General features: G+C 44.8%; 2 protein-coding genes across 3 annotated transcripts; both read right to left on the bottom strand.

Annotated features, from left to right (window-relative positions):
* Nucleotides 1-1,121: 1,121 nt before the first annotated feature.
* Nucleotides 1,122-5,653, bottom strand: LOC128509709 (protein shortage in chiasmata 1 ortholog). Its single transcript, XM_053481542.1, has 17 exons — nucleotides 5,647-5,653; nucleotides 5,477-5,602; nucleotides 5,172-5,336; nucleotides 4,975-5,067; nucleotides 4,724-4,893; nucleotides 4,567-4,633; nucleotides 4,413-4,479; nucleotides 4,168-4,331; nucleotides 3,941-4,043; nucleotides 3,641-3,752; nucleotides 3,409-3,518; nucleotides 3,158-3,245; nucleotides 2,866-2,997; nucleotides 2,592-2,741; nucleotides 2,007-2,256; nucleotides 1,655-1,873; nucleotides 1,122-1,508 (listed from the first exon to the last, which is right to left on the bottom strand). Exons 1-17 carry the CDS (start codon nucleotides 5,651-5,653, stop codon nucleotides 1,423-1,425), a joined length of 2,109 nt encoding a protein of 702 aa, XP_053337517.1. The 3' UTR covers nucleotides 1,122-1,422.
* A 129-nt stretch (nucleotides 5,654-5,782) lies between these two features.
* Nucleotides 5,783-11,549, bottom strand: LOC128509529 (uncharacterized). Of its 2 annotated transcripts, XM_053481299.1 has the most exons (14): nucleotides 11,481-11,549; nucleotides 11,131-11,191; nucleotides 9,997-10,120; nucleotides 9,744-9,834; nucleotides 9,476-9,663; nucleotides 9,183-9,342; nucleotides 8,979-9,087; nucleotides 8,684-8,831; nucleotides 8,435-8,515; nucleotides 8,214-8,355; nucleotides 8,024-8,118; nucleotides 7,710-7,955; nucleotides 7,544-7,570; nucleotides 5,783-7,129 (listed from the first exon to the last, which is right to left on the bottom strand). In XM_053481299.1, exons 2-14 carry the CDS (start codon nucleotides 11,173-11,175, stop codon nucleotides 5,784-5,786), a joined length of 2,802 nt encoding a protein of 933 aa, XP_053337274.1. In that variant the 5' UTR covers nucleotides 11,176-11,191; nucleotides 11,481-11,549; the 3' UTR covers nucleotide 5,783. The 2 variants fall into 2 exon arrangements, with proteins under 2 accessions (XP_053337274.1, XP_053337275.1); XM_053481300.1 differs by lacking the exons at nucleotides 9,744-9,834; nucleotides 9,997-10,120; nucleotides 11,131-11,191; nucleotides 11,481-11,549 and having other exon boundaries at nucleotides 9,453-9,581.
* Between the last annotated feature and the right edge of the window lie 185 nt (nucleotides 11,550-11,734).

Here is an 11,734-nt window from a genome sequence, read left to right as displayed (position 1 = left end):
CTGCTTAAAACCTGAGAGTCGAAATAGAAAGCAGCGTACAGTTACACTTTATTAGACAAAATACCTAAAGCTATCAAATTGGCAAACGTCTCAAATAACGGATCTGTATTTCAGATCAATAGATGGAGGACGGACCAGAAAGTAGAAGGAAGTGTTTGTGTTTCTGATCAGATCTCGGTTAGTGAGTGAAGTCTTTCTCTCTCTCTCTCAGCTCTGTTCCTCACATGGGCCTGTGAACACGACTCGAGTCGTTCAGTAGGACAGAAGGAAAGCATCGTTAACACTGAAGGAGTTGGTGGCTGTGAAGTGAAATCTGCAAAAAATGAATAAATAAAATAAAAACAGGCTTTTTTGTATTGCTTGGTTATAGATGATTCGACCCTTTAAGGCCTGATGTAAGGAACGGAGCTCCTCCTGTCCCCTCGTCCTTCTGTACGATGTGTATGACATCACCAACCGTGTATGGACATCAATAACAAAGTGCTCATGTGAACGACCTTCATGTGTCTCCTGTTTTTTTTCCCCCACAGTCTCACTCACAGTGATATAAGTCAGATCTGAAGGTTATGTGTCTCACATTTCTACACCAAAGAGATGTTTCGTATAACAGACGCCCTGGCAGTAGTGCAGGTTTATATTAATGCTCCTTATCGTCTCGATGGTGTCCTTGAGACGGTTCAGTCAATTGGATCAGAACACAGGTGATGTTTTAAGATCATATTGTGGTAACAAATGCCAGGCAGTGAGATCTTCTCACAAACAGGTTACCTGGTAAAATACATACTCTGATAGTACACTTACTGTACCTGCACTATAATTAAATTCAGTTTCATTTTGTTTGTATCGTGCTTTAACATTGGCCAAAGTCACAAAGCAGCTTTACAGAAAGAAGTTATGGAAATGTGTATACCGGAGAAATGACTCACAGCACCTGCTGCACTGGTGACTGAATAGTGTGTGTGTGAGTGTGAGGATAAAGGTTTACAGATGGGCTCAGAACATACAATAACTTTTCCTGAACATTACACTTCTTTGTGTTTCTGTGTTACACAGTGGAGGATAAAAACATCTACAAAGCTACCAAACTTTTAGGTTTAGCTTTAATCCTAAAGTCATTTTAAAGCAGAAAAGTGTTTTTATTCAGTCTGAACAGATCATATTATAAATCATAATAAAAATGTTTAATTCATAGTATTTAACCACTCTCAACTGACTCATATTGCACTGAGGTGAAAAACACACACACACACTGAAGGACTTCCCTATAAACACTAAACAAATGAACCGGAGTGTCCAGGAGTCTGAGCTGTGTGTAGTGAGATTCCTCCAGGAAACAGTGTGTATGATTACACACTCACACGTCAGAGTCCAGGCCTAATGAGTGGAGTGTGTGTAAGAGAGAGAGCACGTGTTAGCAGGTGCTTAGAAAAACTTGAGTCTTGTCTGTCCATCACTCCGTCCTGGGACTTTCTCAAACTGAAGACGTCCTCTTTTACACTGGGGATACACTGCCACACACACACACACACACACACACACAACATAGTGAGTGATGTATGTAGTAATGGTGTGAAGGGACAGGTAGGACGCACTTAAGGAGTAGAATGATGTAGACAGGAAATACATTTAAACAGGAAGTGAAGGGAGTGTGTACCTCTGTGTATGGTGCCCCCTGCTGGTCTTTTTCTCTCCGTGTATCTCTCAGCCTGTAAAGTGCTCCTGCCTCCCCAGTGCTGTCGGGACATGTGGGGTAGGAGGGGAGGAGTCGAGTGAGGATGAAGGCTTGGGGTGAACGGCGTGCAGGAGACGGTGTGTGAGTGTGTGACAGAGAGACCAGAGATCAGAGGCGATGCTCGACGGAACTCTCCTGCTGCTGTGTGACAGACAATTTAACACGACTAATTAACTCCAAGAGGTTTAGTAAAGGAACAGAACAGGAAGCAACCTGTTGTAGTGCACCGCATTACTTTATGTGTGTGTGTGTGTGTGTGTGTGTGAACTCATACCCTGTGTCTGTTCTTCAGCCAAAGTCTGTGAGTGTATGCTCGTTAAACACGGCCCGAACCGGCCATCAGGCACAGTTTCAGTCTCCTGATGGAACCCGGGGAAGCACGAGTGGACGGGGAACGGGTCCGAGTGTGTGTGTGAGACAGACTCATCCTTATCCAGACCAGAGTTGTGGATGTGTATGACCTCACCCTCACACTGTGTGGCAGCAGCAGCGGATCTGTATGCAGCTGTACTGTCACTGAAGATCTATACACACACACACACACACACACACACACACACAGAAGGTTGTAATGTAAACTTGTGAATGTTTACAAGTCGAGTCTTGTATGTGTGTGTGTGTACTGTACGTAGTGTGTTAGTATGAGTTATGTATAACTAGTCAGTACAGCAAAGTTCAAGATAAAAACACTGTTATTCTTCCTGACTGACGGTACCAGGTTCATAGTACTGAGGGGCGGGGCTAGCAGCGTTGCTTATTGCTGAATTGTTACACACACACACAGTACGTGTGCAGCAGAAACACTGTTGCCTGTCTGTGTGATGGTACTTTTGCACATTATGTGTGTGTGTGTGTTTGCCTTAAGGATAGAAGGTGTGATCTCAGGAAACATCTCCTCCAGCTGAGTGTGTGAAGCGTCCAGCAGCCACTGTAGGGAGGGACATCGACTCAGCAGCAGCTGAGCTACAACACAGTTCACACTCGGGAAATACAGCAAACTCTGCTCTTCCTGTCACACACACACACACACACACACAATATATATAAACATATATATTTATGTAAAGTAGACACAAAAGTAAATTATGGCAGATACACACACACACACACACACACACACACACACTCAGTACCTGAGTAGGCAGTACGCTGAACCACTCTCGGTCGAGCCAGCTACACACATCTCTCTGTGAGGTGAGTAGAGTGTGGAGGCAGACTCGATACACACACAGGGCTACGTCTGCCATACTGTATGCCAGCAACACCTAAGCACACACACACACACACACACACACACACACACACACAGTTCACACTTTGGTTCACTGCATCTAAATATTCATGACATCGGTGCTCCTGCCATGTGCATCATTTTAGTGTCCCTGAGAAATCGTGCATCACTAAATGAAAGGTCATGTGACTCACTTTAACATCCAAACCTTCAGACTTCTGTCCAAACAGCACCAAGGATGAGTAGATCAACGCCAGGTTACTCAACACGTTACCACACACACTGCACACGGAGAGAAAGAAAAAGATGAAATCAGCGAGTCTTCACTGCGGACACCTCGAGAAGGTGGAGTGTTCAGAAGGTGGAGTGTTCAGAAGGTGGTGTTCAGGTGGAGTGTACAGGAGGAGTGTTCAGGAGGAGTGTTCAGAAAGAGTGTGTAACCCACCGACCGGAGCAGTGCAGTATGACCCAGCAGCGGCCGAACTGCAGCGACAGAGCCGAGAGTCTCAGAACCAAACGCTCGGCTGCTCGCTCATGCTCCAGCTCCCAGAGTTCCTACACACACAGACACAGACACACACACACAAAACCCTACAACACTCACTCTCCCACTTATAACACTCACATTATGTGCACAGCATCACAGTCTTACTCGTATCCCGTGACGTGTTACTCACCTGCAGCAGAATGCTGGTGTTCTCATCGACCGTGATGACGTCATAGAGGTGTGTCCGTCCCAGCTGCTGTAGAGACGGAGGGTGGGTCCTCTCCAGGAGAGTCATGTTATACCTGCAGCAGAGTTTTACACACGTCCATCACTAAACAGATAGATCACCAACAACTGTCCTGACTTCACCCAACTGGGTTCAGAGAGCCGTCCATACATTCTCACATCACTTAAAAACGAACTGCGCTAGAACTCCTGGTTAAGATCCGGTTAACTGTTGAGAGTGAAAAGAAAAAAGAGAAGGACTGACGTGGACTCGAGCTGCATGAGGTCAGTGTGCTTCAGCAAACCCTCTGTGATGAACAGCACAAAAGGAACCCGGTCCAGAGGGGAGCAGGACACCGCCGACGGGTCTGGGTCAGAACACACACACATACACACACACACATGCACAGTCATATTAAGTATTTTCTTGCTTCAGTACAGAGCAGAAACACCTTGCGGGGGTTTGTGTTATTACTATACAATATGAGTCACCTGTAGGTGGCGCTGCAGTGGTGAAGCAGGTGTAGGGGATCTTGTACTTGACACAGAGGCTCCTGACAGTCGAGTCACAGGAACACTGAAACTCGAACACAACGCTGAATCTCCACCACGGAAACCCAGCCTGCAGCTGCTTCACACACACTACAGCACACCGACTACACACACACACACACACACACACATGTAGACAAAAATGTGTTTACAAAGAGACAGGTACAGATGAGGACGAAACACACCTGTGTGTAAGAATCTTGATGTCCAATCTGCCGCCGTCTTCTGCAGTCAGTGCAGCTACAGAGTTTCCTAACATGTGCAAACACACACACACACACCAGTTGTATCACTATTTCCTGCTGTTAATCAGAACACTTGATGAAAACACACACTGACCTGGTATCTGCCTTAGAGCCAGCATTAGCTCCGCCCTCACATTCTCTGCTGCAGTCACAACCAGTATCTACACACACACACACACACACACACACACGTCACAAAAACACACACGGACAGCATGCATAAACATTCAGGACACCACCGAAACTTCTACCTTCGTAAAGGACGTCCTCTGCAGCCAGGTGACGATCTGCTCCTGCAGGTGCTGCACTCTCAGCCGAGGCTCCGCCCACTTCCTGCTCAGATGCTGGAGCACCTGAAACTTCCTGAGCAGCTCTCCCAGACCATCCAGCGCACAGGTGGAGTGTGCCTTCTCCAGATGACCTCACACACACACACACACGATTAACTCTCACAACTCGTACAGAAGAGAACACAGAGAGTTCAGAGAGTGTGTGTGTGTACCTGTTGCAGTGTTGAGGTCACTCCTGAGCAGCAGGTCCTTTATCGTGACCAGAATATGTAGCAAGGCCACGTCGGTGTACTCACATTTCCTGTCTAGCACACACACACACATGTATGTTATCGTATGTAATAACACTTAAAGTCCAGCATGTTTTTATGTGTCAGTGCAAGTGCTGGTGTGTGTGTGTGTGTCTGACCCTGTCCTGTACGGAGCAGTTTCTCCTGCTGTTTCAGACACACTCGTGTGTGTACAGGAGTCAGGCTGCTGAAGTCTGGATTTCTCAGAGACCCTGACCTGAGCGCCCTACAGATCACAGGCCGGGCCAGCGCACGCAGCTCCCAGTACGCACCTCTCTCTGTGTCTGTGAGATCAGACAGGACCAATCAGACAGGACCAATCAGACTGAGAGACACAAAGTGTCACTTTACTCCATTCCTATTTCACCCAGGTGTTGATCCTGACTTGTTGTGCTGCTGATTTAGTGCAGTAACGAGGGTGTACCTGTGGGCGGCACGTGTATAGTCACACACTCCGATCTGTCCGGAGCAGGACGGCTGAACTCACGGCTCTCCTTGTCGTGCTGAGGCACCGCTCGACCTGAACCTTCTGAAGGCTTCTGAGAAAAACCTACCAAACAAACAATAAAACCTGAGCAACGCAGTCTGTTCAACACATCATCACTCAGACTTTGGTCAAACCTGTGTAAACGTGTAAATCTGGAATTAATATTGCTTTTATTTATTTGTTTCAAAAAATATACCTCAATATTTGAATTAGATTGGGTACACACACACACAGCTGATTATATTCACCCAACTGACACTACGGAGAATAACCAGTCTGTCTGTTCACCTGTGATACGCAGCGGTGGTGCTTCAGGTTTCTGCTCCACCGGAAACCTCAGGACACCTCTCAGCATCATGAAGGAGGACACGGGGTCCAAGCTCTCCAGAGTTACGTGACCAGTTGAACTCGTATTTCTCACTCCAGCTGACTGTGGTGTCCCTCCGTCTCCTCGGTGAGCAGGTCTGCATGGTGTCTGGGTCACTCCTGCATTCTGGGGCACACTGAACTGTTTTGGCGTTTCTGAAGCACTTGTAGTGTGTGACACTGTCCCTCTGTGAGAGAGCGGTGTTGAAAGGGACTTCAGCACAGTCTGGTTTTTCAACAGATTTTCAGGAAGGACATTACTGGGATGATTTGTAAGATTACCAGGTGTGTGTTTCACTGAATAAGTGAAAGATGTCTTTGCGTCCTGCGTGCTAAAGCCCTCCTTTTTGGATGAGTCCTCATGTGTGTAACTCGGTTTATTGGAGAGCAGCGGTGCTGAAGGTGTGGCTTTGAATGAATATGCACGTGCGTGGTCTGGGGTTGTGAAGGAACCTGTTCTGCTCTTCGTAGAGAGATGATCGTGATGATTTGTGTTGTCGTGGTTCTCTAATCGCAGCTCTCTCTGTGGACTTGTTGGATATTTCCTTGGTGTGGAGCACAGACTGGGGTCTCTGTTTACGGGCGTGGTGGTCTCAGGGTGGAGCTTTTGTACAGTATTCCTGTGAACAGCGGTGAGTGTAGAAGTGTTGGACTTAGTGCATGTGTTTTTTGCTGACTGATTATGAGCAGCAGAGTGTGTGTAGTGCAGTCTGAAATTTCTCGTCGATTTCTCAGAGTTTGTTTTTACGCAGTTTGTACCACCTGAAGTGTTATCATGACTAATCAGCTCCTTGTCTCTTGTCGGCAGAGTGTGAGCGGAAGTGTGTGATTCGCACTTCAGCAGGCTTGTGTTGACTAAGAGCACCTTGTAAAGACTGAGAACGCCTGAATTCACAGAGCTCTCCTGACTCTTAGAGAAACTGAAGTGACTGTTACTAACACAAGTGTCCTTTGATTCTGAATGGTGATAATTCACTGGCTTTGATCCTGAATTCATCAGGATGGACTTTTTAACCATGTTCTCTAACGTCTCACTACGAGGATTTCTGGTGGAAGGAGTCGCCGGGCGTGTTTTTGACCGGGCGCGGTGTTTGTGTTCAGTACTTCGTTCCTGAGAATCGTGGTCCGGGAGATTGAACGTCACGGTTTTTGTCTTGCGTATGGTTCGTCCTGCAGGAGCGGCAGCGACGGTCTCTGTAGCTCTACGCTCCACGACGGGTGAAGCTGAGAGAGATAACAACAGGAATGGAGAAACATTATTTATTATTTATTGTCCAAGTGACACTACATAGGCTCATGCTTATTGTTTTGTCTCACAAATTAAATCAAGTGAGAAAATAGTTTGTTAACATGCTCAACATTATCAATCAATCGAACTGTACTTGCTGCGTAGACCCACCAGAGGCACTATTGAGCTCTGATACTTTCTTTTAATGTTTTTTTTCTTTGTAGTGTCTCTATACACATTTAACAAGAGATTGCATAAAACAAAAATTAAACCGTCTTCTATTTTTGCACATCAGACAGTAAATAGAACTTAAATGCAGGTAGGAGATAAAAATGAGTGTGAGTAGGGAAGTGAAGAAAGTTCAGGCCACGCGCATCATAATGAATGAAATAACAACACTGACAACTTACCCACAGTTTCAGAGACTCCCAGCATTTCTAGAAAACAACAAAAAAAACTGTTTGTTTTTGCTCCATTTGTTTGTATTAATGTGTTTGAGAAACATCTCATGTCCTAAATGGGAATAAATATGACACAAATCAAAAACACTGTTTAGACTTTTTTGTACAGTCTCACCATCTATCTGAGTGAGAGAGAGCGGTGTGAACTGCTCTATCGTGTCCTCCTCAGGGATGGGCGTCTTCACGGCCGTGTGTGTCTCTACAGTCAGGACTTGTATGAGAATAGAGTCAGGCGGCAGCGGTGGTAGCAGTAAAGCGGAGCTGGACGTGTCCGTGCCATCACATTCCGGCTTGAGCTGGAGTGAGGAGAGCAGCTCGGGAAGGGACTGACGTCTCACCGGAGGTGCGGGTACACATGGCTCTGCAACAACACGCCATAGTATTTAGTAATGATGAATTACATCCATACCAAGCTGCGGCGTGTCTCACCTGCCATCAGAAGTCTAGCCACACACGGAGGATGTTTCTCTGCCACACACACCTCTTTCTCCAGGATCTTCCGTTTACTCTCTGACAGCAGGCACCTGCAAATCACATCACAGAATGTATAAAGCTTCTACACAACCACAAGAGTTTATTAAAATGTTTACTAGGACGAAAATGATAATGGGTGCGTTACACTCTCTCGACAGGTGACAGCGTCTCAGCTGAAAACTGATTAGTGGACAGAGACAGCCTCCAATCAGGAGAAGGAGGAGGAGGAGGATGAAGAGGAGACAGAACCAGGTCTAACTCAAGATCCACACAGGATCTAAAAGGAGCTGATCAGGACATAAAAAAAGAAATCAGCAGTGTGAAAGTCCATGTGTAACGTATTAGGAATTTAGAAAGTTTATATACGTGGAGAGATTGTCCTTTCAGAGTCAGTGATGTCAGTCACAGGAGCAGTGAAAGTCTCCCACTCGGATGCCGTGACCGTGTCTGCAGGAATCATACATCTTTATTGAATACTGTATATACATATTTAATACACATATGCACACATGTAAAAGGGTAAAAATGTGCAAATGTAACTAAGGCATTCAGAGACAGCGTAAGGAGTTCATAGTGATGTGTTTGGACCCTGTAGCAGGTGCTGAATGAGCTCACCTCTCTTCAGAGCGTCTAATACAGGAACATGTTCTTCTTCTACCACTGGAGTCACGTTCAGAGCTTCTCGCAGCTGGATGAGATGAGATGAGGTGACCTCCTGCTTCTGGAGTACATCAGTTTCAATGAAATCTGGTAGCATGAGATCCTTTGGAATAATAGAAAAACACCCAATAAAATCAAGCATTTGGAAAATAAAGTTATTTATTGCAATGTAACCCAGTGTAGTCGAGTCAGTCAGACAGGCATTAGGAAATAATCTCTAAACAAACGATTAAACCTAAGACTCATTCACCTCAGTGTGCAGAAACGTCTCTTTCCCGAACTCCTCGATATCCCACTGAGGGTCTGAGCAGCTCGCTGGTGCCTCACAGGACAGAACAGGAGAGTATGGACAGAACTCCCTGCAAGTGTATTAAACACATACATACTATATTTGTGTGATAGGGAAATTCTAACTGCTCTGTTCTGGTCTGTAAACGATACAGTTGTTAAGTACCCAGTCGTGATGTGTTCAGTAAGTAGTAATCCAGTTTGATGGAGATCCAGTAGATCTGACACAAGGTAAGGTTTTAGTCTTTGCAGTAGTGTTTTGAGTGAAGGGAGATAACTCTTCAGCTGATTGTCACTCATCATCACCTCCTCAGGAAGGAATAAATCTGAGAAAGACAGAAAGACGGACGATACTCAACACCGCGGCATCAGGACGCAAGGCGTTAATACCCATCACAACTACTTCAGAAAGCATTCTCTCTGAGACGCCTGTTACCGTGTAAATGTTGCAGTGCTGACCTCGCTCACTCAAGTAGACTGAGTTCACATCAACCTCAGGAAAAGTCTCCGTCCATTCGTCCTGCTCGTCTGCTTTCTCTCCTCTGTTCAGCAGGCAGCGAGCGTCCTGAGAATCCACACAGCTCGGAGACGCAGGGTTAGAGCTCCGCACCACATCCTCTCCCAAGTTCCCTGTGCACACTGTAAACCTGCGCACACGCACACACACACACCTGGTTAGACTGATATTGATCACTCCAAGTCACTTCAAGATGACTCCAGAACATACCGTTCCACACACTCCACCGGACAAAGCTCAGTCTTCACACAGTCTAACACAGATCCGGTGAATTCCAGTTTATACGGGGTGCCTAAACTTCCTGTAAGAAACAGATATGAATGAGAGAACTGTTACGCAGTGCGCCTTCAATTGATCATTAGTTAATCAGAACCAATGTGCATGTGTAAGGGGTTTTCTATGTGACTAAAAGAGACACTAGGACTAGTAGCAGGTTGTAGAGTGATTCCTGTGGTTTCCTGACCAGACCACGGCCTACGGTACGAATCATCCTGCAGCCTCCCCGAGTGTGTGTAGATCTTATTCTCCAGCTCAACAGGAACCGGGAGCATCAGTGAACTCATCATCATCCTGTGCCTGACTGAAGCCTGTCCAGGGATTTACAAAGCTTCAGGTTTATTTATTTTACATTATTGTTAGAAAGCAAACATGAACAGATCCCCGAGACTCCTCACTAACCATGTACATGTTAGTGAATGACTGTAACACAGCTATAGATGTTTATTTACTTACACCGCACAACTGACACAATCATAGTGGTGTTCAAGTCAAAGCGGGACTTTTGATTGTGCAGATTAATAGAAGACAGTTCTGAGAATAAAAACTCTCTCTATAATACTCTACAACACTAATGCACTTATCACAGCGTTTCACAAGTGCTTGGATAACATCATGGTAGAAAGTTTTCTCAGTACACTGGAGGTCATGATCAGACTGCCTGTCTGATTCGTATCTAAAACCCTGGCCTCTCAGGAACTCCTTTAATGGCCCAAACATGTAGAAATGTTTGGAGTGAGGTCAGGACTGTACAGCAGATGTAACAATAACTGCCAGTTACAGTACAGTTCACACACAGACACATGCGTCTCTTACGCGATGTGGATTTTCAAGGATCATCGGCTAAATGTTCACAGGAACAACTGCCGCGGGCTCTAAGCCACTACGGCTTGGATCATCATTCAGGCACGTGTGGCCTCCTTTCAGACTTCTGCACCGTTCAAATGTGCAGAAATGTCATCACAAGTCCCAGTTTGACTTGAACACCCCTTGTCTTCTTTGGATTACATAAAAGTAAGTTTATTAGTAGTAATGTAGGCATATATTAGGAATCATAAATTAAGGTTAGGTAATATTTAAGAGTTATTTATTTCATATTTTACTTAATTAACGTCTTTTTTAAATGTATTGATTGTTTTTTTTTTTAATAAACAATATTAATATTGATAATATTTTTAAATGGTTGGAACAGATTATCTGTATTTACATCATTTCCTATGGGAAAATGCATTTCACAATAAGAAATTTCACCTTAAGATGGTATCCCGAGGTAAAGCTGTATATTATTTCTAATCTAATCTGTAAAACAGTAGATTTTTACCTCATAGTTATAGTCAATAGCTCTGTACTTCACAGCTGAGAACATGGATCATGTGAACACCCTGTAAATCACAGTGGACTTTAATACTCAGATCCATGTTTCATATCCATATTTAGAAAGAAACTTTGTTTAAAAATGTACATTCTGAGGTAAATGAATGGAAAAATAGTCTAGAATTAATTGTCATAAAGGCATACAGTAAAAGTAACTGAAACAAACCAGCTATCCAGGTTTATATAGTTAAATAAAGATCCTTATTTCTGTATTAGCACCATCATATAAAATATATGTGTAAATATACAGTAAATAAAGATAGAAAACATAAACATTCGAACACAAATGTGAAAGACCTTAATTATTTCTTCCTCATGAATTTATTAGCTGCAATGCTAACTTTCATCTCACTTTCTGACAGGATTTCTCAGTCCTCACGACGCTCGCGCCGAAAACCTTAGAAGCGCGCGCCGACACGGCTGCGTCCCAATCCCAGTGTTAGTGTACTAAATAGGTCGCGTTCTGTGTCGTCATTGACTGAGTGACTGAGTATTCTGGCTAAGCCCCTTACAATACAGTGAGGATGGGTTTGGGATGCGGCCAAGCCTGT

Source organism: Clarias gariepinus, chromosome 21 (genome assembly GCF_024256425.1).
Source record: "Clarias gariepinus isolate MV-2021 ecotype Netherlands chromosome 21, CGAR_prim_01v2, whole genome shotgun sequence".
In the NCBI taxonomy this organism is placed as follows: Eukaryota; Metazoa; Chordata; class Actinopteri; order Siluriformes; family Clariidae; genus Clarias; species Clarias gariepinus.
This window is presented reverse-complemented; position numbering and strand designations above follow the sequence as displayed.